The following is a 27,903-nucleotide window of genomic DNA, read 5'->3' as shown; positions in this document are numbered from 1 at the left end:
GGAGGATTCACGTTAGTCGGCTCTTCACACAAACATCTGGCTGAGCAGCAGCAGAACCCACCATGAGTCGGATGGGCCGCTCCTCGTCGATGTCGATGGGAACGTTGGTGCTGTGGATCCAGGTGTTGGTGCAGAGATGTCTGAGCCGGACGTAAGAGTTTCTGCAAGAGAAGGCGACTCTTAGGGTTCTATTTAACTTTATTAGAGTCAGAAATACTTTAATAATCCCAGAGGGAAATTACTGTTTATTAAGCTGCTTCAGGTGAGTCTCAGCAGCCAGTAGGTGGCGCTGCTGATGCCTCCAACTGCTGCTCTTCATTGTTCTAAGTAACAATTTGGTTTATTTGTTGTGTTTATAAAAATCACATTATTTAGCAATCGTCCTTTACACGTGTGGACAGATGTGTAAGATGATGAAGGACACCATCTGAAACGCCTTAATCAGCAAACAGTTCCCAGTGCTGGAGCCTCTATGTTCCCTGATGGATGGATGATGGATGGATGGATGGATGTATAAATGGATGGATGGATGGATGGATGGATGGATGGATGGATGGATGGATGGATGGATGGAATGATGTATAAATTGATGGATGGATGGATGGATGGATGGATGGATGGATGGAAGGATGTATAAATTTATGGATGGATGGATAGATGGAAGGATGTATAAATTGATGGATGGATGGATGGATGTGGAGATGGATGGATGGATGGTTGGATGGAAGGATGTATAAATTGATGGATGTATAAATGGATGGATGTGGAGATGGATGGATGGATGGATGGATGGTTGGATGGAAGGATGTATGTATGGATGGATGGATGGATGGATGGATGTATAAATGGATGGATGGGTGTATAAATGGATGGATGGATGGATGGTTGGATGGAAGGATGTATAAATTGATGGATGGATGGATGGATGGATGGATGGATGTATAAATTGATGGATGGATGGATGGATGGATGGATGGATGTATAAATGGATGGATGGGTGTATAAATGGATGGATGGATGGATGGATGGATGGATGGATGGATGTATAAATGGATGGATGGGTGTATAAATGGATGGATGGATGGATGGATGGATGGATGGATGGATGGTTGGATGGAAGGATGTATAAATGGATGGATGGATGTATAAATGGATGGATGGATGGATGTGGAGATGGATGATGGATGGATGGATGGATGGATGGATGGATGGATGTATAAATGGATGGATGGGTGTATAAATGGATGGATGGATGGATGGTTGGATGGAAGGATGTATAAATTGATGGATGGATGGATGGATGTAGAAATGGATGGATGTATAAATGGATGGATGGATGGTTGGATGGAAGGATGTATAAATGGATGGATGTATAAATGGATGGATGGATGGATGGATGTATAAATAGATGGATGTATAAATGGATGGATGGATGGTTGGATGGAAGGATGTATAAATTGATGAATGGATGGATGGATGGATGGATGGATGGATGTATAAATTGATGGATGGATGGATGGATGGATGGATGTATAAATTGATGGATGGATGGATGTATAAATGGATGGATGGATGGATGGATGGATGGATGTATAAATTGATGGATGGATGGATGTATAAATGGATGGATGGATGGATGGATGGTAACTGCTGCTGCTTGCCTTTCAAAGCTGCTGGACATCTCGGCATAATAAAAGTTTAACTTCTAAGGCGGGGGCTCTGGGGTGGGGGCGTGGGCGGGGGCTCTGGGCTGCTGTCTCTGGGTTGGGGGCTCTACTCCAGCTGATGGTTCACCAGGTCAACAAAGCGGCTGCGTGGACAGCCGACACCAGCAGGGGGCGTCTTACCGCGGGACGAAGGAGTCGGTCTTCTGCAGCGTGGTCGGGTCGAGCTCGAACAGCGAGGCGATGTCGTTTCCGTGAGGCACCACCATCAGCTTGAACTTGATCCGCTCGCCGAGGGAACGCTTGCTGATCCGGCTCTTGTCCATCTGCAGAGACAGAGAACATCAGGAAGGCCGCCGCCTGCAGCGCCCCCTGGTGTTGACGGTGAGGAGGAAACTCACCGAGGCCGAGAGGTCAGCAGCGTCTCCTTTATAAGCCGGGTTCTCCTGCAACAAGACAGCAGGAATGACGGCTTCGCCTGTTCATCCATAAAGGAACACGGTCAGCGTTGTGTCAGCGGTTACCTCTGCCGCCAGGTAGTTTCCTGTCGCCAGGTGTTTGAATCTGTAGAGGCTGTTCCAGTGCCCCGCCCCCCCACGGCAGGGGTCATGATGGACGACCTGACGGACCAATCAGAGCACAGTTAGAGGGGCCAGTCAGCGTGTGCTGGTATGTCTGGTGTGTGACAATGAGCCAACGGTACATGTTGCATATTATGGACACAGAAAACAGTTAAACGACACATAAACTGGATTTTCCTTTCGTTTATTTTGTTTGATTGGAATTTACTTGTCTTCTAGGCGTGGCTTCACCTGGCGTGTCACTCTCAGGTGTGCAGACCAAACAGTCCCCAGGGGTTTGCCCGTAATTCATTGGTTCCCATTACGGCTCAAACTAAGAGGATTAAAGCGGGCCGATACTGACCAGAGCGGATGTTTCTGTTTATAGTAATCATTGGAACGTGTTTAAGATATTTTCAGTTTGTATTAGTTTGTAAAGGTGTTGTTTTGTTTGCTCTTTGTCTTTGGCGTGAATAGTGGTGTATTTTTCCATTTTCATTTGATGCGACCCTAATAATATTTTTTCCTAATTTAAATTAATTTGTATTTAAGCTGTTTGTCATTTGTTGTTGGTTCTGTTGGGTTACATGTGGCGTCTCTTCATGTGGGGCCACCAGATGGCGCTGTGGAGCTCCATGGTCACAATAATCAGTGGACAGGATCGTTCTTTATAGAGTAATGTTGTAAAAAAGACAGATTCCCTTACCAGTAAAATTCAGTTATAAATATTTGTGACTATATATCTAAGTCTGCCAGAAAACTAAAAGGCTCAGCAGCTAAATCCTCCTGAGGCGTCTTGATATTGGAGCCAACGTTTGTTTAAATAATGAACATCAGTAATCTCACTGAGCATGCCCAGTACGCTCTCAGCAGACATAGTGGGGCACATATCCTACGGCACTAAAATGGGATCGTCCAATCAGAGCGCTGGAAATTCAGACGTTACGTTTCCGTTCTGCTGGATAGAGAGAGAGCATCAAGGCAGATTTATTTATATATATTCTATATATATTTATATAACAGATTTCAGTACAAGGTTGATACAAAGTGCTTTACATGATTAAAACATTGGAAAAATAAAAACAGAAAACAAAAAAAATAAATAGTTGGAATAAAATTTAGGACTATTTAAACTAATTAAAACAGGAAAATTGTAAACTAAGACCAAATATTAATCTAGTGTTGGTTGTCCTTGGTGGATCACTGAAGGATTTATGTGAATCTTTTCTGTTCAATAATTGAACAATGAGGGATCCTTTATTTGTAATTGTATGTATAAAAATGTAATTACATTTAGCTTTTTTTAAATTTATTTTCTAGTGTGTTGTTTATGTTAATTTATCTGTTTAATTTAAAAATGTATCAAAGTCAGGTTGTAAAAAAAATGTGTTGCTGCTAATTTAAGGTAACCTTATGCAAAATAAAGCTTTTTGCGCCCCACTGAACTTCTCAGAGACGCCACTGTTGTTACACTGCTGTTACACTGCTGCCCCCCCCCCCATCTTAAACCTGTTCTCACTGCCAGACCAAACACACACAGCAGCTCCTCCCCACAGTCTATAAACCTCTTCTATTCAAGCTAAAATGTGCTTCTCTTAGTTTTTTATTCAACAAAATCACAGAAAATCAAAACCTCCTCCCATCTAACCCAGAGTTGAGACCCAGAAAGACAAAAAATGGCAGCAGTGGAGCAAATCACCGATAAATCTATGCAAACCTTTGGCTACTTTATGGTTTGTGTCGTCGTATTTCATGTATATCTTGATATTCATATTTATATGTTGATGCATGCTCATCGTACCTCGACCTCCCACAGCGCGTTGGAGCTGGTGGCGGACGTCGCCGACTGCCTCAGCGTCGTTCGCAGAAAAACGTGCAGCTTGCTTTTGTACTCGTCGCAGGTCAGAAACTTTTCCTGCTCGGCGTGGAACAAACGCACCACATCACCCTGGACACAGGAGGCGGTTTTAACCGTCAGACAGATAAAAACTACACTTCCCAGGGTCCATTTCTGCATAATGTGTCTGATCACACAGGTTCACATCACTGCTGCAGCCTGAAGGCTCCGTCTCCACGCTGTAGGCTGAGATTTTTGGGAAACATTTGCGTTTCTGACTCATTTTTGGTGTGAATTAAGCAACACTTCATCCTGACCCCGGCTCAGCAGGAACCAGGAAGAGACGCCTGCAGGAGTCTAGCGCACACTTTCACTCACTCCTTTCAGGACCTCCTCTCTGTGGTCGCTGAACATCATGAACAGGTTGATCTTCCAGCTGGTGTTGCAGTTCACAGAGTTCACCTGCAGGGGGAGACATGATTTAGGCCGCTGTGTGAAAACTTTGTGCCCCTCTGGGTATTTCCCATAGACATTATATACTAGATACATTCACTACTTTCTGCCACATACAATATGACGTTGACGTGCGAACCTGCGTCCAGTGAGGCGTCTATGTTTATGATGTCTGTGATTTTCTCTCTTTCTTGTGACATTTACTTCCTGGTTGCCTTTAGTGTTGCCGTCTGTCTCTATCACTATTTCTTGTTGCTTGGTGTTTTGTTACCAGTTTGCATGTCAGATCTTTTCTATCTTAGTATAATTTGTGACTCTGATTTTCATCGTTAAGGTGAAGGGCGTCTCACCTCTTTACATCCTGGATGGTCGCTCAGCTCGTAGTTGGAGGCGTGCAGCGGCTGGCCGGCGTTCACCGGGTTCAGGATGACCTTATCTCCCACAACCACCTAAAAAAAATAACATTAAACGTTCACCCACATTAAGCATTTAATCTTGCATTTATGTCAACAATTCAGGTTGTGAAAATGAAAAATATTAAACTGAAAAACACAAAATAAAATTGGGTTGAACATAAAATTAGATTATAAGAAATATCAATAAATCACCAGTATAAAAATCTTCAAATATTTAATAAATGAGTAAGAAAAAAAAACTGGATAAATAATTTTCCTGGCAAAAAAATAAATAAAAAAATATGAACATTTGATTTAACTTTTAATTTTTATAGTTTTAGAAGTTAAATTTCTAAGGATATGAAACTATCAATTATAAAGAAGACTGTGAATGAAAATTATAATTTAAAATATATGATTCCACGTTTTTTTGTATTTGAACTTCTTAGAATAAATCAAATGATGTAAAACTTAAATTTGCATCTGAATGTCTATAGATGTTTAATAATTTAAATAAACTAGTTTCAAATTGTTTATAGTAAAACAAAGAGTCACTGAAAGTCAAACTTAATTAACAATTCACTTCGTCTTGTGTTTAGGTGATTTTACGTTGCATATATATTTATTGTATTTTATTGTTCAGAAACCTAGAAGATTTGATTCACAATTAATTTTGTAAATCTAAATAAAAAATTCACATTTTTCACATTTTAGAACATTAAAATGTATCTTATGCATTAATAGAAAACCTTCATGAATGTTTCCTTACAAACGATTATATCTTAAGCCTATAAATGGGTTCTGAATCGACTGGTTATGACTGGGGGTGTTTTTTACGTTGTCTCCGTTGGCGCGGAGCTTCCAGAACGGCTGGATGAAGAGCCAGGAGCCTTCGTTCCCCGTCCCGTCCAGCGTGACCCTCATGGCGTTCTTCTCCAGCAGAGCCGGCAGACGCTTGTTCACCGTCAGGTATTTGTTGCTCTTCATGTGGAGCAGCTGCACACACAGAGCTCAGCGTTCAGAGAAAAACCTGAAATAACACCTTCCAGATCGGCCAATCAAAGGCTGCCGATTATTTCCACCAGTAGACGCCGTGAACAGGCGGCGATGACATCACAGTCGCCGCCATCTTCAAATTACCATCTGATAGCAGTTAGAGCTGCACACATAGATCATGGCCTAAATATATTCATCATTTAAGGGTCAAAAGCATTTCTTAAATATTTACAGCATCTTTAAATGTTAAAAGTGGCAAAAATGTTCAAATCTGAAGATTTGGTCCTGAAACATTTTCATAGTTTAAAGATTAAAATGTGGCGGAGTCAAAGAGTTGCTTTACATTTACCAGGTTTTTATTGTCTGAACGAATCGGCAGAAAAAGGCCGAAAACAAAAAAGGAAAAGCAGCCAAAGTCCAGAGGAAAGATAAAATGGCAAAGACTTTCAGGAAGCTAGAAGAACTGCTGATCCAAAGGAACCGGTTCCCCAACAGGAATATGTTCAGAAGCAGAAGTCATTCTTAAAAGTTAGTCAGGAATCAGCATCAGGCCCGGTTCATCGGTTCAAACCCAGCAGCCGAGGTCCAAAGAAGGACCCGGAGCCCTGAAGAGCTGCTGATCAGAACCATTTGGACCTGGGGCCGCGTGGTCCAGTCACCTTCAGGCTTATTAAGCATTAAAAATCAGAAATTAGTTGGCTTATATATCCCAACTATGAACAGTTTCCACTCTTTTGCTCATAGACGACATTTTACCAGCAATGTAATTTTTTAATTTATAAATAATAAAGAAAGAGAGAAAAAAATAGCTAAATAAAGGTACAGCTAGACAAGAAAACCAATAACAGAAACTCTAAACGTGTATTTGTATTTAAACGATGTGGTGGATTCAGAAATGAAGCTTTAATCTGAGCCAAACGGACAGGAAGCCGAGTTCCTGAGCTCAGATCAGAACATGCGGCGCAGAGAAAGACGTGTTCCAGCCGTGATCGTCACCACGCTGTCCTCCAGCTCGCTGCCTTTCCCCTCTCAGAGGCTGCAGACGTTTCAGGGCTCAGAGTCTCACTGAGGGGGCCGACAGAGAGAGTCTGGACCGAGGCTCCTGCTGAGCCACCGACGGCCACCAGGGGGCGGGCTTCCCACAGCCGCCCATGTGCCTTTGAGCTAAAATCAGAAAGCGAAGAACCAAAATAGATGAAGGCTGGTGTCGGTCCAAAGCAGACGAGTCAGAGTACCGACCCAGTTCAGAGCTGATGGAGGAGGACTTCTGTGGACTACTTTCAACTGAACCAGTTTGTGGATGAAATTATTCCCAATGATTCACCTCCAGGGTCGCTGGCTGAGTCTGAACTAAAGAGTCTCTGATGTTCGCTGCAGCAAACAGAACAAAGATCGCTGAAGGAGGGAAGAGGAGGCGTCTACAGAGCGGCTAGGAACCAGGAGGAAGGAAACCAAACGAGGAGCTCAGGATCTGTGCAGCTTTACCGGCTGAAGCTCAGCCCAGCAGGTCAGAGCTTCTCCACGCCCTCAGCACACACACACACCTCGCTGCTGTCTTCAGCCGGCCTTATTGACACGCCGCTATCGCCTGGAGTCAATATTGACTCACCTTGAAGGCTGTAAACGTGTCACGATAAGACGCTGCGGCTGGGTGTGATTCCTGCTGATGGCTCCGATAAGGAGGCCCCAGAAGGAGCAGAGACTCCTTTCTATAGGGTGAGCACAGAGGTCAAAGGCCGCGGTGCCTGAGCCGCTGGGCTGGAGCCCAGAAACCACAGAGGTGCTTCACTAAACCATCCAACCTGCTGGTAGGATACTGACGGGTCAGAACTGCTCCACACAACCACATTCCCAAAGGCCAGGAAGGTTTGTCTGTGTTTCATCCTTCATTCCTTCACAGGAGAGGGGAGGAGCGGAGGAAAAAGAATTGTAGTGAAATAAAGGAACGAGGTAGAAGAAGAAGAGCATCGCCTCCAGGTTTAAAAACAGAGTAAGAGCTGAGAAATAAGAGGATAAAGCTGCAGGTCACAGTCCTGATCCAAAGGAACCAACAATCTCGGGTTCTCAGGCCGTTTGATCTGAGGGGGTTCGCCTGGTTCGGTTCTGGTTCTCTGGGTCAGCGGGTCTCTGAAATGTCTTCCAACTCCAGACCGTCCAGACTTTAAGTTCTTTCCTTTCAAAGCAGGGACTGGTCCCGGTCCATTTTCCTGGTGCTACTAGTCTAAGGAAGTGAAAAGCAACGCGGCCCTTTGTGGCGGGTCAGTGTGGGTCTCTGGTACCGGGGGACCTGGGTCAGAATCCGGTCGGGTCAGGAAGGGAATCCGGCGCCGAATGGACTCATCATCAGTGCTGAAACTCACCGCATCAGCAGTTTTACAGCCTCTCTCTGGCTCCTTGTCACCAGGATGCTGCTAACTGACTAACAGCCAGATTTAATTAACTAATTAATTAATCCAATTACAGACTTTTTTTGCTCTGACTCGATGTCGACACCCAGAGTTTCTGCGTTCTTTGTGGCCCTGAGCCTCAGCCTGAGGTCTCAGGCATTCGCGGCGTAAACGTAGCGCTCCGTCCTCTGCAGATCAGACGGATGCAAACCTTCTGCTCAGCACAAAGGAGGAACCTGGAATCTAACCCACAACCTGCCAATCAGCAGACGGCTACTGAGCCCCGGTCTGCCGTTCCCTCCACCTGATCTGCTGCTGCTTCGCTCTTCTTCTTTGGTTTTTATCCCTGTAGGTTAGCTTTCCTCGGCCTCCCAGCGGCGCCTCGTCGCCCTGATGTTGCACACACAGAAAGGTTCTGCAGGGTTCTGTTACGGCACAGAACCAGCTTCAGGGGAACCTCTCCGAGTCCGACTCCAGCGCCGCGCCGCGTTCACCGGACCTGAGAAAGACCCGGAGAAGACGGCTGCCTACCTGTAGGACGGTGCCGTATTTGACCACGTCTCCGTGGACCTTCTTGTTCTCCGTCTCGTTCTGCTTCTGCTCCAGGTTGGACGCGTGCTGCGGGGAACAGAACAGAGGAGCGGGTCAGCCAGAACCCAGCGGTCCGGTTCTGCTGGGGGCTTCCTGCTCTCAGCGCCTTTACCTGCAGCTTCTGCAGCAGAACCACGTCGCCGATCTTGTCCTTCTCATGCTTGGCCTGCTTGGCCTTCCAGTACTGCTTCTGGGCCGAGTAGCGGCTCATGGGACACACCTTGAAGAGGCAGTCTGTGGAGAGGAACGATCAGAAGCCGCTTAGTTTGTTTTCTCTGACTGTTAAAATCACTCTGACCGCCTTCAGTTAAAAACCTGATCCTGCATCACGGGACTAATTATTAGAAATGTGGAACTCCAGGAGCTACAACAGATCGATATATCAAATATACTCAATGTATCTCGAGTTTTCCTCTGCGCGATAGTTAAAATGACTTTACGGGACTAATTATGAGTGTACATTTTCATGGCAAGATTCAGCCACTGTATTTAATTCACTGCGAGGTTAGTTTTTCCCACATGCTGTGAACGCATCACTCTGTCTTCCTCTAAACCAGAAACAGTTCTGACGCACACACACAACGAACCCGTGCGCTTACTTAATGTTGACTAGACGGGCGTTTCAGGTAAACAAGAAAACAAGTGTGAAGAGAAACAGCACTGGGTCAATAATCTGGCAGCGGTTTGGATTTCACAAGAAGGTCGAACAAAACGCGGTAATTTGCAAAACATGCCGTAACACCATTGCCACAAAAGGTAGCAGTAGCACAAACTTGTTCCACCTAAGAAGTCATCCAGTGCAAAATGAAAACTCATGTTAACTGTGTGTCGACCCCCCCCCCCAAACACACACACGCACACCGAAGCCATGAAACCGTAGAAACTGCCGTCTTCTTTTGCTAAATCCCATATGACAGAAAAAAAAACGTTTGTTTAAAGTTTCACAGCACCTAAAGAGCAATGGAATTTTTTTTGAGATGCTCTGAATATGTAGCTGCGACTGGTCAGTTGATTTTATAGTCACAATACAAGTTTTTGTTTTTGGGATTGTCACATTTTTACTCTACAAATTTTTATGTCTCAAGCACAAAAGAGCAGCTTTTAATTCACGTTTATTTTGTCAGATTTTTCCTTGGTGTTCCTTTTGGCCGGTGGGATGTTCTGTTTAAGGTCCAGTGTTGACCATGAAGGAGCTTTAATGTGACAATATTGTAATTTGTGAAAAGCTTCTATGTGCTTCTATTTAAATTATTTTTTTTTTTTTGCAATCAATTTTTCAAACAAAAAATAAATTGACACGTTAATATGAGATATGGCAATGCAACTTTAGGCACTATGTAGGTAAAAACATTTGTTTTTGCAGGTTATTTGAACATATCGTGATATAGATCGTGTATCGTGATATTAGATTTTCTTCATATCACCCCCCCCCCCCCCCCAACTTCAGCTACAGAAACGTCTCTCTGAACTCTGGGCGGTGAAACAAAGCGGAGCCCGAGGCAAATTCCTCGTTCCTGTAAAGTTCTGGAGAGAGAGACGGGAAGCGTCTGATCGGGATTAAAGGCCGTCTGCAGAGTCAGCAGCGATGGAGGAGCGGTGGAGCAGGATCCTCCGCCGTCTCCGCCCGCTGACAGGACCAAACACGCAGCTCTCTGGGGGTTTCACACAAATACGATCAGCGCCTGAAGGTTCAGGATTAAACCCGCCAGCAGAACCTCATGTTCAGCTAAACCGGGCCGCGTGTAAAACTCTGCAGGTCCAACATCTGCCGAAGCCCCAGAGGCTCCAACCAGAACCTTTCCGGGTAAAGAGGAGCTGATTGCACAAGTTTCCAGGAATCCTGCCGTTCCCACAGGTTCTGCCTCGGTGGAGGATCCGGGCCGGTTCTCCTCCCCGGCGTCTGGACGGAACCAGACCAGAGCTGGAGATCCGGCTGGAGGAGAGCAAACAGAGCTGCAGAGAGAGGAACCCTGCAGGCAGAGCAAATATTGACCTTTCTGCAGCAGATCCTGTTGGTTCTGGTTCTGCTCGTGTGTTTAGCAAACCACGAATGGCTGCGCGTCAGGTTCTGAGCCGCTATTAAGGTCCGAACGGGTTCAAATACACTTCAGATGTTCGAATGCAGGAACTCTGCCTGCTTTTCGTTTATTTTTTAATTTTTAAAGAAAGACGAAGTGAAGATGGAGCCTAAAGGAAAAACCTAAAACTTGGTGTAAAAGTCTGACGGGGCGTACTTTCTATCTGCTCTTCTTCACTCGGAGGTTCACTTTTATTTTTATTAATTCTGTCAAACGATGATAAAGTGCATCTAGTCATGATTTCAGTTTTCCTGAGTTAATCTGAAATAAAACAGGAATGAAAAATTTTTTATTATTTATTTCTGGAAGCATTTTTTTTTCTTCTCTGCTTCTCAGCGAATCAGAACAAACTTCACCTGCTTCAGCGCCGTTAGGATTAATAAAGTTATTTCTATCTGCTGAAGGCCAGAATCATGAGAAAAATAATTTTATTTACAGAATTTCTCTGAGCTGTGGGAAGCTGTTGCCCTGCAGTGAAAAAGGTTGTGGGTTTGATTCCCGCCTGGGATCGTTCTGCAGGGAGTCTGCATGTTCTCCGTGTCGTATGTGGGTTCTCTCTGGGTACTCCAGCTTCCTCCCACAGGTAGGAGTCTCTGACGGACCGGACCACCTGGAGACGATGGATCTCCGTCTGGTAGAACGTTGGTCCGTTCCTCCAGACAGAACCGGTGTAACTGGGTCGGGTCATTTGGGTCGTTTAGTAAAACCAAACTTACAGGAACAGCTTGATTTAGAGTCAGGCTGTTAGAAAAAAACATTTTGTGTTTTTTTTTTTCTATAAATTATAAATGTTGAGATGTTTAATTTCAGCTAAAACTCCCTGAGCTGCTGTGAAGTTTCACCACAGAACGGCTTCTGGCTGCTCTGGATTTAAAGTCTGTGATCCACTTCTAAACTGGATCAGCGGCTCCAGCGGTGCCGGCCAGATGGACCGGGCCCTGAGAGCTGACACCTCCCTGAAGATCAGAGCTGGACCCACATTAAAGTATTTCTGATTCTGACATCAGGCGCTTCATTTCTGGGCCGCACCGAGCCGGCGGCGTCAGCGGCTGCCGACCCGAAACATAGTGCCTAAAGTTGCATTGGTATATCTCATATTAACTGGATATTAACAGACGCTGAGAGGAGAACCAGAACCAGAGAAGACGGGCTGAACCTGAAGCCCGTCACGTCTCCAGCTGTCCGCCCTAACGAGCAGGAAGGCTGGTTTAACGAGCTGCTGGTGGCCTTCAGGCGGGGTTCTACTGAGCGCTTATGGTAGTAAATATCATCACTTGATGAGCAGAGGAGCTGTGATTGGTCAGAGGGAAGCAAAACATCACAAGACTTTCAAACTTCTCTAAAATTGCAAAAGTGATTCATAGAAACACTTTTCTAAAAAACATTAAACCTGCGTCTTGTTAAAACGACACGGTGGAACCTTTACACGGTAAAACGAAGCGTGTTTTAGTTTGAATTGGACACCCTGAAGATTAATAATACAGTAATAATAAACTAATTAAAATGACACAATAATGATAACAATAAGGTAAAACTAGCACCGTTTGTTAGGTTGTTAGGTTTTCTCTCAGTTTGTGTTAATTTGCTCCTTTTAACTAAAACTAAGTCTTTAGGCGCTATGAGCTGTTAACAGAAAACAAAACATTTGAAGATGTTTCTTTCTTTTAAAGATTTGATAAAAGAGGAGATAAATCTTTATCTGCAGTTTTCTCTTCACAGGTTTATGAGAATAAACTATTTATCAGGTGGAACACAAAGTCTGATGAACTTTATTTTCCGCACATTGATTTATTGTGAAGGAAAGCAGCCGACAGATTAAACTTTTATTATCAGCTGCTGCGTCTCCATGCAGACGATGGTTCTGGTCCGTTCTGCTTCAGAACCGTCTGACTACAGAGAACCATGCGTGGCGTTTGCCTATGAGCTGCTGGGCTGCCAACAATCTTATTTTAATGTAAAAACAGATGATCAGGAAACAGGAAGCTTGCCAGTGGCTTTCCCAGTGAAAGCTCTTTGTGATCCAGGTTTTTTTGGGGTTATCCAGATAGATTTAATAATTAAGTTTATGTCTCTCTTTCAATTTTCCATCCTGTCCATTTTTGGACTAAGTGTGAAATCCCGTGAGATTTTGCGGTGCCCATTGTTTGGTCCTAGTCCAGTGGTCCTGGAGGGCCGGTGTCCTGCAGCTTTTACACCTGATCCAGCACACCTGTCTTACCTCCTCACTGTGCAGTCAAGTTCTCCAGAGTCCTCCTAATTAATGACCTCGTTATTTGACTCAGATGTGTTGAAGCAGAGTAACAAATAGAAGTTGCAGGACACCGGCACTAGAGGACCGGGGTTGAGGACCACTGTCCTGAAGCTGTGGTGGACAGGAAAGTTCAGGGCAGCAGCAGCAGGTAGGCTTTAAATCTGCTTAAATCTGTTATTTGTCATCTTTATGCTCACTATGCTCATTATGCTCTCTGACTGATTTGCCTCGTAGTTTCTAGATGCCTCCAATGCTAGAATTTAGTGGTGAGGTCCCCACTCGGCCTTTGGTCCAAGGAACCCGGATGTTAAACTGCTAGATCTCCATCTATGAGGCAGGATGCATTTCTGCCGGTCCTCACAACAACCAAAGGACTCTAGTCAACATTTAAACTGACCAAAGACTTGGACTGGTTATCAGTTGTACTAGTTGGACTATTACTGCGTGTCCAGGATCTCTGTTTGTCTGTATATATTGTAAAGAGTTTGTCCTGACTATTGAATAAATCACTTTCTGCACAATCTTACTGTCTTCGGTGTGTTAAATAAAATCCTGATCCTCCCTGAGTCACATCTTTAGGTCTTCTGCTAAATAGCCCTTACTGTAAATATTAATTGCCTCGTTGTCACATGGTGTCAGCTTCATAAAGGCTGCATGTTAGCCACGGCTCTGTCTCTGCGTTAGGAGAGGAAACGTTACCTCTGAACTTCTTTGGAGGGTTCTCCAAATCTCCGGCTGCTGGTTCCACCACGCATCGGTCGTCGACTAACCTGCAGAGACAAGCAGAGTCATCAGAAACACGTCAGCCGTTTTCTGATCGGCGACTTTTAGCAGCAACCTGCAGCCCAGAGGACGCAGTCTTCATATTAACACGGGAAATTAGGCTTGTTTCCTCTCAGGAATGAGATTAAAACCTGCTTCATAGAGTTTAATGCAGCATCAAGAGGTAATAAATCCATCATCATATTAAACATCTACAACAAGAACGTTTCAGGAATAAAACGTTCTCATGACGTTTGGGTCCAAATGTTTCATTATTTCCACTGTTTGTCTCTGAAAGGTTTGGGTTTAATCAAACACCCCCAGCCTGACTGAAGCATCATGGTCCAGGCGGCTGAAGCTGAGCCGATGGTCTGCAGAGAGCGGATGCGTCTTCTGGGAGCCGCAGAGATGAAGCGTACAGTACGGCACAGGAAGCGTCTGTGAGGGCTGCCGATGTGGTGACTCTATTTATAGCGCGGCGTTTTGTCGCTCTTCAGGCTGACAGCAGCTTTACGCGTGGCTCCGTGTTCAGCCGCCGGACAGCAGAACGTCGTAACGCTCAGCCGGACTCTGCCCAGAGGAGCTGTGGGTTCGTTTAGATTATTTTTTAGATTATTTCACCTCCTGCTGCTGACTGATGGCACAAGCTGCAGTTTTACTGAAGCCAATTCTGCAGACAACATGTCAGATACAGCAGAAACAATTCAACTTTAATTACACTTTACTGCTGGACAGGAGGGTCCACTTTTCCCTTTAAGGGATTTTAATAAATGGAATAAATAGAGATAACCAGACGGACTTAAATGTTGAGCTCAGTATTGGGTCATTATTATCCCAATAAGGCTAAAAGCGGCAATAGAGTAAAAAAAGAGAATTTAAAACTAATGTTTTGGTCTTACATGTCTACAGACGACTGCTGCATACTTTACTGCAGCTAAACAGCTCAAAGTCGTTATATTTAATCACAATTTTAGACGTTTTTAATTATGTTCTGTTTATTGATGCATCCCAACCAGACAGGCAGGTACTGCAGTGATCTGGATCCCAGTCATCTCTATTATTATATATTTTCCCCAGTTATGATGGAAACAGCCAATAGTTTTGCTAATCTTGACAGACTTTCTGGGTTCTGGTGTCAGGCCGTGTTTCATTTTGGATTTAAGTGGAACTTCAGCTTCAGGACCAAATAAAGCGCTGACTCGGCCTCCCTGTTCCTCTCTATTTAAGGAGCTGCTGGTTTTCCTGAGCAGCCGGAGCGTGACTCTGCATGTGGACCCGTCAGCTTAAAACTATCAACATACAAACACAGACGGGCTCATTAACGCTGGACGCACATGACTTCCCTCCAGGGATTTCCACTTCCTGGAACCTCGTTGCTCTTTGAAGGGCTGCGTGCGTCCAGGCGTCCGCGCCGGGCGTGGCTCTGCAGGAATGTTTGGTCCATGAAGGACGCGTTCCCGTGCCGCCGCCGCAGCGAGCAGACGGCCTGCAGTCAGCAGGACTCCAGAGAGAAGCACAGGATGCAGCACAGCTTCATTCAGAGGAGACCCTGGGGGGAGCTTCAGACTCTGAACCAAAGGGAGGAGGCTTTAGGGGAGGCTGCTGCAGACCAGAGTCAACCATCTACACCGAGTGGCTGAAGGTTTAGACACGCTCGGTTTGCAGCTCTCTGAGACAAGGCACCATTTTTAGAACATAGAAAACGACACCTGGTCCTCATCCTGTGTGTAGAAGAGGTAAATCCAACCTCAGGGCAGAAACAGACCGGACCTGCAGCTGCAGAACCCAAACCCTCATCCCTCCACCACCACGCTGCTGAGCACCACGGTCCAGCCTGGATCTATCTCTGCAGGATGATGGACCTGCGATGCTTTGACCTTCTAAGCTGTGCAGGCTGCTGCTCTGAGGTCACTGCTGATGTCTTTCCATCAGCTGGAGGCTCCTGCTTCCACAGAGCTGCTCGCAGCAGACCACCAGTTTTCCCTGCATCTGATCAGAGCGTGCCCCTTAATAACGTTCTGGTGTAACTTTGGTGACATATTTGAAGTCTTAGTGCACCACGGTGTCTGAGGCGAGCCTTAATATCACCAGAGGTACAGCTTCCTGTTAGGAACTCCAGGTGCTACACGCCTTTTCAGGATCTAATAAAAGAGCCACAACCTGTAAACAAATCAGGAGTCTGCAAATTATCATGCAAATGTACAACAGCCGTGTATTAGGGGACGACCTGCCCAGCTGCTCCCGGAGCTTTATGGACCATTAGAGGTCCTGAAACCCGGAGAGACCTGAACCGGCGCTTATTTCCCTACAGCACTGACGTATAGTGACTGGAACTGGTTAAGATATTCAGACCGTATTCATGCATCATAGCTCATCATCATGACTGCTTCTCTTTTATTAAATCAAGCTCAAGAAAACCAGATGAGTTTTCTGAATTGTTTCAGACTCACAGCGTCTGAACATAACATCTTAATTCTGCTTTTCTTTAAAATGTCTCCCTTCGCTCCTTTTTTCCCGCTCTCCTCTTCGTCAGTCTTCCTCCACTTCTTCTGAGGTCAGAGCCTTTTATCTTGAGGCAGTGAGCAGCCGATGCGTGTCTTTGTCTGCCTCCAGGTGTGTTGCAGGTGAGCTGATTGCTCCATTCAGGTGTGTTGACTCAGTCTTCAAAGCCAGAAATCCCTCAGTCAGCCCAGGAACAAAATAAACTCTGTCACACCAGCAGAACCGAGAAATGCCTGCTGGCCTGTTACCATGACATCATTTAGCGTGAAGCTACCTGTGATTCTTCAGACGTGTTTCCAGGAGAAGGAGGAGGAGCCTGGATGGTGATCAGGAGCAGTGGTGGAGAAAGTACTCATACAATGTACTTAAGTAAAAGTACAAATACACAGACAAAAATTTACTCAAGTAAAAGTCAAAGTACCACATTATTATTTTACTTAAGTAAAAGTAAGAAAGTACAAGCTTTTAAAACTACTTAAGTATTAAAAGTAAAAGTACTTGCCAACCATAATACCTAACGGCTTATATAATGTCATTAATTGTACCTATCGTATTTAGTTTTAATAAATCAGTAATGTACCATTTTAATGAGCAATGCTGCAGATAAAGCATGTTTTTATTGTGTTTACCCCCTGTGACAGTTTAGATTTAGATATTTTATTCTATGCATCTGAATTCCAGGGATCGATATCGACAGCGTTTAGCAACTTAACTTACCTCAATATGTTTTTTCAAATTTGATAGTGAATTTTTGAAAGATAGAATTTCATGCTTTCGGGGAAGGCAAAGGCGGCATTGGAATCTCCAGGAAGCGTTTTTTGACCCAGTTATTTCAAAGAAATCTTTTAAATAAGGCCATGGGTGGGGCAGGTCTTCTGGAGGATGACTATCCTTGGACTCCATTCTGGGAGTTAATGATTCTGCAGGTCCTGCGTACTGTGCTTTGGATTGGTTCAGCGGACTGATTCTGCTCTCGCCATTGGATACTTTCAAACTAACGAACAAATCAAAAAACCGAAATGCGTCTTGGATGTAACGAGTAACGAAACGCTGTATAGAAATGTAGTGAAGTAGAAAGTACAGATACTTACTGTTAAATGTAGTGGAGTAAAAGTAGAAAGTATCCATTATTAAATCTACTTAAGTAAAGTACAGATACACAGAAATTGTACTTAAGTACAGTAACAAAGTATTTGTACTTTGTTACTTCCCACCACTGATCAGGAGTCAGAAAACTGAGGAGGTTGAGCAGATCCTGGCGGGTTCTGATAAAAGGAACCAGAACCAGAGAAAATCTCGTCTGCTTCAGTCCCACAGAAACATTTCCAGGAGGAACGCAGAGCTTTGGATCTCCAGATGGAGCGTCTGGATGCTCTGACCCCTCCTCGTCGTTTCCCTTCATCTAAACCCGTCCAGCCTGCCTGGGTCCGTTCACAGCAGGCCGGAGCCTCTCTGAAACCCTCACTGCAGTAAATCTAAAGCGTTTGTTTTTGCTCAGAATAACCCTGACCCCACAGGCCTCACATCTGCCATGGGTTTCTCCTCAGGTTCTGTGACTTTTCCCTCTTTATGGGATGTTTCTGCAGCTCCTCCACTAGTTTCAGCCCTGCTGTGGAGCAGCCAGCACCATCAGGACTTCCATCAGTCTGCAGGCGCTGCACAGAAGGTGGGGTCCTATCCAGGATGCCGTCTGGTGCAGCGGTTCTGTTCTGGCGCCTTGGCCTGGTCTGGGTGGAACGGGCTCAGCACGGCCGGTCCTGCTTCAGATGGTCTGAGGACCGGTCCAGGCTGCTCCGCTCAGATATACGCCCTGAAGACGGGTCTCCTGGCAGCAGCCAGAACCCAGATCTACCTCCACCTTAACCACACACCGTGCTGACGCGCCTCCCTCTGCAGCTCCAGAGAAACCAATCTGGTTGACATGCAGCAGAAAATCTGCTGAATGCGGCTCTATAGTTGCACCTCATGTTTCCAGACCTTTTCCTGCATAAAGACCTGGAGGTTTTATTTCTGTGTGACATCTAAAAGGAAATAATGCAAGGCTAGAACGTTCTGAGCCTCTCTGGTTAAAGTTTATGCTGAGTTCTGCAGAACACTGCAAAGGGAACTGAAAGGAAGTCAAGCTTTCTTGAAATCAAAGTCTTTGCACTTGATCTGAGCAGTTAAAGGTGATCTGCCAATGGAATCAGATCTTTGCACCTCAAACAGGAACAACTCGTCTCCATCGTCTTATTTCAAGTGAAAATGTCTAATTATCTTATTTTAGGAGTAAAAACACTAATTCCATTGACATATAATCTTGTTTAACTGCTGAAATCAAGGACAAAAACACTCATTTTAAGAATTTTTTATTTACTTGTAGTTTCCTTATTGCAGTGAACGTTTTGGTCTGTCGATGCGTACGAACGGATAAAACCTGTAACTTTTAAACACGTAATGCTGCGGAGGTGAAGAAGACGAGAAGCTGTGTGGTTGGTCCATCGGGGAACCTGAGAGGTCCAGAACATCTCAGGTTCTGGACCTCAGCTCCATGAACCTGCTGGACACGGACGGTTCTGGCAGCGAGCTGCAGCTTGCTTTGCATGGATGGTGGAGGTGTAACCCGAGCCGTCCTCATTTGTTTGCTGTTCTGCATGGATCTGCGTTCCCACGCAGAACCCTGAGGAACCAGCTCGTCGTTAATGGACCAGGTTCAGGACCGTGTCTGCTGTAAACGTAACGGTTCAGCGGCGCCGGTCCCTCAGGAGACGACAGGCCTCATGGAGGTAAAGGACGGCACTGAGCTGCGTCTGCTTCCTGACAGCCTGCAGGTTCTGAGCTGCTGCAGCAGAATTTGACTGTATGGAAAGCAGCCGGTTCATGGTTCCCTCAGCGGACCAGGCAGTCGGCCCGGTTCTGCTGTCTCTACACGTTCTAGAGAATAGGACCGCATCGCTGCAGGAACCCTGCCACCAGCAGATCCCTCACCCGGCCGGGCGGTCACATCTGTAGACAGTCCAGACTCACCCTACAGAACCTGAACGGTCCAAACCGGGTCGGCAGGACAGACGTTCCTCTCCAGTGGTTCAGATTCCTAAACAGATGTTCTGCTACACAGAAACGTCCAGAGTAAATAAAAAGCAGTTTTTAAAGGAGGATTTAACTCTTTAAAGGAACATGTGGTCCACACCAAACTGCCCTATGGGGGAAATTATTTTATGTTTCATTTAACCTTTATTTATAATTTAATCAGTTTTTAGCCACTCTTCTTTACAGGATGCCTTTTATTTGGCCACATCAGAGACGCTTTAACCCTGGTTAGGATCACAGCATCTCAGCTCTTAGGTCCAGACTTTAACTAGGCCACAACCTTCATCCTGTGAATCCACTAAAGGATTAGGAAAAGGGCCTAGTCAAAGCCCAGACGTTGAATAATAAAAACCAGGAAACCCTTCTGGAGACACTGAGATGGTTCCTGGCACAGGTTTCCCTTCCAGAAGCGGACTCTCAGCCGTTTGTCAGTGTTTAACCTGCAGGGCGGAGGACAGCAGCAGTATTTACATTTCTCCGCTTGGCTGAAGATGCGACACGGCTGACCGGACCAGAACCACAGAGAGCTATAAGGAAGTCGCTTTACTTAAATATTGATCAGCTTTGCACGCTTCAGGGTCAAACAGTGGTTCTGTTTCTAATGAACTGGTCCGAGGTCCAGTTCATTAGAACTGGCCTGAAGCTGCAAAAAGGCACCGAGGCGCTCGGCGGGACTCCAGAGTCCAAACTCTGCAGGAAGGTGAGTTCTTCTATATCTAACTGGTTTGGGTCGACTTCACCCAGCAGCGCCGGGAACCCAAACCCAGACTGTACTGCTGGGGGTTGGCACCCAAAGCCCCCCCCCCTCAGCCTCCATCCAGCCAGTATGGTACCGGGTCCTGACGCTCCTCCCTGCAGGTGGTGGACCCATACGGACCGGGCTTCAGGTTCTTCAGGCTATAACTACAGCAATAAAAGGTCCGATTTCTACAGGTTAACAGGAAGTCCGGTTCCTTCAAACTGATTCAGACTAAGCCCAACACGGACCGGGTCCAAACTGGTACATCCAGAACTCCCAAAGGTACACTCAAACTTAGCGGGTCCGATTCAGTCCAGTTCATCTCATTCAGGTCAAACCAGAACATCAAATCCACACCATCGTGGTCCGTTTAGGTCCGGTTCTTTTAGTCAAATCCAGTTCAGATCATCATGCTGCATATTGTCCAGTTCAGCAGAACCTGGTGGCAGTTCTGACATTAATCCGGTCCTCAGCAGAACATCGGGTCATTTAACCTTCTGGTGACCTTTGTTGCTACGGTGATCATGTGACATCATTGCTGTGACCTTTAACTGGGCAGCGCCGGACATCAACGAGTCGAGACTTAAAGTTCAGAACCAGAACCGGCGGTGAAAGGCTGGAAACACACTCAGCACTCAGAGAACGGACCCGACCCAAAACCCAGACAGAACTTCCTGCCCCTCTCACTCAGACAGACGTGCTGTGGACACACCAGAACCGGGTGTGGACATCTCTGCTGGACACGCTCGGTACCACTTCCTCTTCCTGCCATTCAACCCGGTCCAGCTGGACCTGAGCCCGTTTTTTACTGCAGGTCCGTTAAAGTTCAGCAAAACGTCAGAGAAAAGCTTCCAGCTGCAGATTAACCGTCTGGTGACCGGAGTTCTGGTCCGTCCTGGGTTGTGGTCGCTCCTGGGTTCTGGTCCGTCCTGATGTTCTGGTCGCTCCTGGGTTCTGGTTTCTTTTGGGTTCTGGTCCGTCCTGGGTTTTGGTCGGTCCTGATGTTCTGGTTGCTTTTGGGTTCTGGTCGTTTCTGGGTTCTGGTCGCTCCTGGGTTCTGGTTGGTCCTGGGTTCTGGTTGCTCCTGAGTTCTGTTTGCTGGAGTTCTGGTCGGTCCTGATGTTCTGGTTGCTTTTGGATTCTGGTCGGTCCTGATGTTCTGGTCGCTCCTGGGTTCTGGTCCGTCCTGGGTTCTGGTTGCTTTTGGGTTCTGGTCGTTCCTGATGTTCTGGTTGCTCCTGGGTTCTGGTCGGTCCTGATGTTCTGTTTGCTCCTGGGTTCCAGATGTACCTTCTTTCAACCCCAGAATATCTTCAACAGGTTCTAAAAAAGCGGAGCTGGGTTTATCTTGAATAAACTAACCGGCGGAGGTCCGGACCGGTTCTGGTTCTGCTGTTTTCAACAGGGACAGCATGAAGGAAAATCTGCGTATTATGGTTGAAATAAAACCTGCAGACAGAAAGTCTGATTTCTGAGCAGCTGAACTGAAATTAAACTGAAATTAAAGAGAAAACTGCAGGATGACAGGAAATATCTGCAGCTTGCCTCAGACCCAACTTTGGGTTTTTATCCAGCAGCCGCTTCTTCTCTGCTTAAATAAGTCCAAATAACCACTGATAAGAAAATGTATTCCTTATATAACATTTTGGGGATTAAAATTTTATTTTCTGCTGTTTTTTTTATCTCTGTGGACAAAATTCTGTGGAAATGTTTTGAGAATCCCTGAGGTGAAGAAAAAGCCAAAGAATCATAATTAATATTTAAATTTATGACGATAACGACGATAAAAGCTGCTTTGCTGAGTGAAGTTATGCCTGATTATTAATAATCTGTTCAAATTTGAGGTTTTGTTTTAAAAGTGTACAGAAAATAAGCCTAAAGTAAATTGTGACTTTCAGTTTTGGAGGACAGACATTTCATTTTATTATCTTTGCTCTTGTTATGTACATTTTGAAGCTTGTGGTGTTGTTCCTGCGTTTATTATTTATTTGTAAATGTATTTTAGGTAAAAGGGCAGATAACTGCTCCATTTCATTCAGATTGTTTGTCTGCATGTTGAATTTAGTTTGAACACAATGAATAAAATAAAACATTTAAATAAAAAAGGGAGTTTTGCAGAATCAGGTTCAACATCTTTCAACTGCCTTCTCTAGTGCTCCCTCAGAGGTCAAATACGCCGTACGTAGTTCAACTCTATAATTCATTAATAAACCAGAACAGAGGTTAATAAAACAATTATAAAACCTTTTTTTTACTATTTAAGCTCCAGCAAAATTACATCAATTCTTTGCAACGTCCTGCTGATGAATATTTATTTTGATCCCAGTACCGGTCTTCTCATGAAACCTCGGTATTAAATGTCCAGCAATGGGTTTTATTTTTTATTTTAACTTTAAGATGTAAAATTAAGAATATTTTGCTATAAACGAGCTTGGACTTAAAATTTCAGGTAATGTTCTTTAACAAAACACAGTAAAGTTGGTATATAAAGAAGTTTAAAATCATTTATTATTTGCATTTATTATTAAATAAACATAAATGTTTCAGGGTTTTATTGGCCTTTAAGATGCTGTTGTGTGTAAACCCTTTATTTAAATTATATTAATATAATATAATTTTGCATGAAACTAAAAGAGAAAGAGTGCAGGAAGCGTGGCTGAGCTGCAGAATAACAGCGGAGCATCAAACCTTTTTACTGGGATTTTATGCATCAGACCAACACAGAGTAGAGAACGTTTCAAAAGTGGCAGAAAAATTTAACTTTTTCACAAGTTTCCTTTATTATCTCACCACTAAATAATGGACCTCCTGACGTCACCCAGCTGGTAACTGGAGTGTAAACACAGCTGCTCTGCTAAGGCCTCGGAGTCTTGTTAGAGAACGTTAGAGAACTGTGGAGGAGCTGCAAGGATCCACAGCTCAGGTAGGAGGATTTGCTCAAGAAGACACTCCCCTGAAGAAATCCTCCCAGTGTGAAGCACGGTGGCGGCAGCATCATGCTGTGGGAAGCAGGTCAGAGCTGATGGAGGATGGATGGAGCTGAACCAGGAGAACCCTGGAGGAGAACCTGTTAGAGGCAGCAGGAGACCTGAGACTGAGGTGGAGGAGAACCAGCCTGAACATGCAGCCTGAGATATTATGGGATGGTTCAGATCAGAGCAGATTCACAGGTTAGAACGGCCTAGTCAAAGTCCAGACCTGAATCCAGCTGAGAATCTGTGGAAAGACTTTAAAACGACGCAGAACCAGAGGCAGAAATGTCCGACTGTTGACGTTCAAAGCTTTTAGAGACTAACCCTAAAACTAGTGTTGCACCGATACCGATACCGATACTGATACCGATACCTGGCTGTGCAGTATCGGACGATACTTATTCCATACCGATACCATCTGTTTGAAATTGATGTGTGTGTATATATGAAGAACTGCATACTACTTGGATGTAAAATAATTGAAAAAATAATCATGGCTTTGTCAAGCTGCTACCTTTGTAAAGCAGGAAAAAGACTAATACAAAGTGAATCCAGTAGAATTAATGAGTGTCGGGAGAGAAAAGGCTGCGTTCAAGTGACATCCAAACATCAAAATGGTATCAGTGCCTATTTGTTGGTACTCGCTGATACCGATACAAACATTTTAGTGCTTGATCAGAACCCCGTCCCATACTGGTATCAGTATCGGTGCAACACTAAAACCAGAGGCGGTTTTACTGTCTCTTAAAAACAAATAATGATTTTATTTAACAGACCATGACCTGCTTCAGGTGTGTTGGTCTGTCATCTAAAATGATGCCACCCTTTTACACCTTAACACCTGATCCAGGTGTTCAGGGCCTTGCCGTTCAGAAACCATCCCTGGATTCATGGGGGCCAAACCAGACCCAGATTGGTCCGCAGTGTTGTAGTCAAGTCACTATGCCTCGAGTCCGAGTCCAGGTTCGAGTCACCAGTGTTCAAGTCCGAGTCAAGTCCAAGTCATTAAAAAAAAAATCCGAGTCGAGTCCGAATCGAGTCCACTACTCATCCGAGTCGAGTCCGAGTCGAGTCACTATTGACGTGTGATGTATGACATGAAGCAGTAACATTCCATTGCACTAATAACTCTTTCGCTGTAGTTACCCTTGGTTTTACTCGGTAAAACTACCGCTTTTTCCAAGTCTAAGACGTCTACTAACCATGGTTTTTAAACATTGTTGTTATGGAACGCGCAACAGCGACTCGAGGTACGCTGATAGGCCGCATATGAAGGATGTTAAAGCCGCAAGCGGCGTCGATCGGCCCTCGCAGCCAAGCGCACTCCGGCCTATTGGCCACTGCCGCGGCTCCGGCCGGCGGGGTTCACGCACCGGCGCGGTGCCGGCCGGCGGGCGGGGTTCGCACACCGCCGCGGCTCCGAGCGGCCGGCGGGGTTCGCGCACCGCCGCGGTGCCGGCCGGCGGGCGGGGTCCGCCCGCCACCGCAGATGCTGTCACGCATTTTCCTCGCCCGTCCACCGGGCGATTCCCACAAACGCGTTCGGCAGCGTTCCACCATTACTCGCAACAAATCTGGTGCAGATCGCTCGATGCAGCGAGGAGATCCAGCCGTTGGATAATGATAATGCATTTGGCCACCGGACCGGACTAAATTGTTCGGCGGGCCGGAAAATTTATACCGATTCCTGGACGGTGACTACAAACAGAAAAAAAAAACGGCCGATAACGCTATGAACGCCGAGCAGGAGAAAAACAACGACTTACCTTCCTACCAACTTGGCCAGTTTCCCAGTCTTTCCGAGCCCCTCGACACTCAATCCATCGTTTGAGCTGAACGTTGGTATGTTGTTCCACAGTTCTACCAGTAAAATGGGCGCCTGGACATCCTTTTGTGAAAGTTTAACGGCTGAAAAGTCAATCATATAGTTGTGTCTGTTGCATGTGTAATGGCTGGTTGCTACGTGTGCTCTCACACTGTTTGCCCAACCTTAGCGGCAAGGGGCGTTGCTCATGAGATGGTGACGTCACGTGCGCGGCACGACATTTAGATATTAAAATCATACACCAAATAATATTCTAATGACATATTAAAATTATAGCCTAATGATATAAAAAAAGTCGAGTCTTTTTCTCAATTTCCGAGTCAGAATGATCTGAATGTAGGAGTCCGAGTCCAAGTTCGAGTCATCAGTGCTCAAGTCCAAGTCAAGTCACGAGTCTCTAAATTTAGCTAATGACTCGGACTCGAGTTCGAGTCTCGGACTCGAGTACTACAACACTGTTGGTCCGTGTCTTCTGGTTACTGAATTATTCCTGTTTACGTGTTTAGAAATGCAATCCGCGTCGACCTGATCGGTAAAAACTGTCCAGATCACCTTCTGTAAATGTACCGAACCAAAGCAGCAGCCCAAACCCCCGGAGCAGAACCATTCACCAAACCAGAGACCGAAACACGTCCAGAGAAGTCCTGGTCCACCGCTCTGTGGCTCTGGACAGAAAATCTGCTTAAAAACGTCCAGAAATGATTTCAGGTGAATGAGACCAAAGAACATGGAGCCCTGTGCAGAAAACTCAGCGTCTCCTTTGATGGAGTCGAGGATTCTGCACAAAGACGGCGGTTTAAAGGATTTCTGCAGGATTCCAGGTAGATGAAGGGTTTTTCTTATTTCCTCTGTTCTTCTTCTGTGGTTTTTTCTTGGCCTCAGACCAGATTCCAGGAAAGCGAGTCGGTTAACAATCCATCTTCATAATTAAGCACCATTATTAAAGTTATGATCTGCTCCGATTCATCAGTCGTTACCTTTCAACATGGAGGAACCTTTTTACCGTCGCTTTTCCCTTTAGTTCACTTTAAGCTGTTAAATCAGACCGTTTCAGTATCTATATTCTCACAGCTTCATGAATTTATAAGAGTTTATAACATTGTTTCAACACTTTTACACTTGCATTGTTTATTCTAACTAAAACGCCGATTTTATTGAACTGACTTGGTGTCTGTGTAACGCTGAAGTGATAATTATCCAATTATTAGTAATACTAGTTGTAATACTAGTAGTATTACTAGTAGTAATACTAGTAATAGCAGTAGTAGCCTATAGCAGCCATTAAAAGCTCCGCCTGTCTAACTGAGCCGCCTGGCTGCGTCTGCAGACTCTATCTGGGTTTGTTCTGCAGAACTTCGGGCTGTTCTGCCCGTGGACCCGGGCCGTGACCCGCCGGCAGGACTCACCCCAGCGTGCTGATGAAGCCGTTCACGGATCCCTCCGCATACAGAGACACGATGTCTCCGATGTGGAGGAAGCTGGAGGCAGAGTCCGACATCCTGCCGATGCGAGACGCGTCCAGCGGCGGGGAGACCCTGCAGGTGGAGCCGGGGAAGGGACCCCTGCTCCGGGCCGGTCAGTCCACCAGGGTCCGCCCCGGGTCAGATGGCTGTGGACTCGGCAGCAGGAGCGCAGAGAGAACGGCTGTCAGCGCCTCACGCTGCAGCTGCGTCTGCGCGGCGGCTCCTCGGACGCGCTGCCGGGTTCTGCATGGAAACAAAAGCGCCCGCGGCTCCGCAGAAGTTCAGAGAAACTTTCACAAAGCGGGTCTCTGCGGCACAGCGGCTCCCGGGTGCTCCGTGGGCTCTGCAGCGTGGACTGATGTCACGGGAGGTGCGGACGCGCGGCGTGGCAGCTCGGTCCCTCCCTCGGCGGGAGCGTCAGCGCCAAGAACTCCGGCAGCAACAACCAGGAAGTCAGCGGCAGCTTCAAGACGGAGCAACCTGCTGCAGGGCGAACTGCGAGCTCAGACACGCGCGCACACACACAGCGACGTGCACGCACGCACACACGGACACGGGCGCGTAAAGACACGGGCGCACGCCTCCTGCGCCCTCACATCCAAAACAAGGTCAGCGTCGCTTCCGAACCGACAGACAGACGCAACCAGACCGAGTTGTTCAGGCTGATCGGGAACTCCAGGAAGCCGCTGCGCGCAGAGCTCAGCGCCGTCAACAGAACCGGGCCAGGCGGCACCGAACCAGGAGAGAAAAGCCGCGGTGAGACATGGTGGTGGCAGCACCGTGGTCTGGGGTCTCCTAAGGTGGAGCCCAGGGATAAAATCATCATAGATTCAAACACGAGTCGTTTTAAGCCCAAACCTTCAGGTTTCGGCCACAGAGAGGAACATCTCACTTCCCAAACATCCAAACATCCACGCAAATGACTTAATGAGAAGAAAAGTGGCAGTTCTGGTTCCGCTGAGCCCACGGCTGAATCTGAGATGACCGTGGCAGAGAGAGCAGGCCCAACCAAGCTGAGACCTGAGGTTCTGTCAGGTTCTGTCAGGTTCTATCAGGTTCTGTCAGGTTCTGTCTCTACCTGTTTAAACATGCAGACACAGGTTCACAGGTTCGCTCTCTGTGAGGAGAAGTTAGATTCCACGTCCCAAAAAGAGACGTGAGGCCGTCTGTATATGAAATGAGGCAGATTAACTGGAACATCTGAACAAAGGTGACTTCACAGAAACAGCCTGTTTCCAAGCATCCTAAAGTAATACAGGGACAGAAAAAGGTAAAATAGTCTCAGCCTGGCTGAGAATCAGAGAGCAGAAAACTTACCTAAAGACCAGGCTGAGCGGTTAATATTTAAATGGACCCAGA

The 27,903-nt window shown here is 45.9% G+C and overlaps 1 protein-coding gene across 2 annotated transcripts in view; it reads right to left on the bottom strand.

Annotated features, from left to right (window-relative positions):
- Positions 1-26,991, bottom strand: part of itpr3 (inositol 1,4,5-trisphosphate receptor, type 3) — a 68,119-nt gene extending 41,128 nt beyond the window's left edge. For both annotated transcript variants that reach the window (XM_036143211.1, XM_036143214.1), the window contains exons 1-12: positions 26,488-26,991; positions 13,912-13,982; positions 8,996-9,117; positions 8,824-8,910; positions 5,747-5,905; positions 4,865-4,963; positions 4,440-4,523; positions 4,026-4,172; positions 2,189-2,284; positions 2,066-2,110; positions 1,848-1,990; positions 62-161 (exon numbers count right to left, since the gene is read on the bottom strand). In XM_036143211.1, the coding sequence (XP_035999104.1) occupies positions 62-161; positions 1,848-1,990; positions 2,066-2,110; positions 2,189-2,284; positions 4,026-4,172; positions 4,440-4,523; positions 4,865-4,963; positions 5,747-5,905; positions 8,824-8,910; positions 8,996-9,117; positions 13,912-13,982; positions 26,488-26,579 (1,245 nt within the window). In that variant the 5' untranslated portion in view covers positions 26,580-26,991. The remainder of the gene's footprint in view (positions 1-61; positions 162-1,847; positions 1,991-2,065; positions 2,111-2,188; positions 2,285-4,025; positions 4,173-4,439; positions 4,524-4,864; positions 4,964-5,746; positions 5,906-8,823; positions 8,911-8,995; positions 9,118-13,911; positions 13,983-26,487) is intronic.
- Positions 26,992-27,903: the final 912 nt, after the last annotated feature.

This window comes from Fundulus heteroclitus, chromosome 1 (assembly GCF_011125445.2).
Source record: "Fundulus heteroclitus isolate FHET01 chromosome 1, MU-UCD_Fhet_4.1, whole genome shotgun sequence".
Taxonomy (NCBI): Eukaryota; Metazoa; Chordata; class Actinopteri; order Cyprinodontiformes; family Fundulidae; genus Fundulus; species Fundulus heteroclitus.
This window is presented reverse-complemented; position numbering and strand designations above follow the sequence as displayed.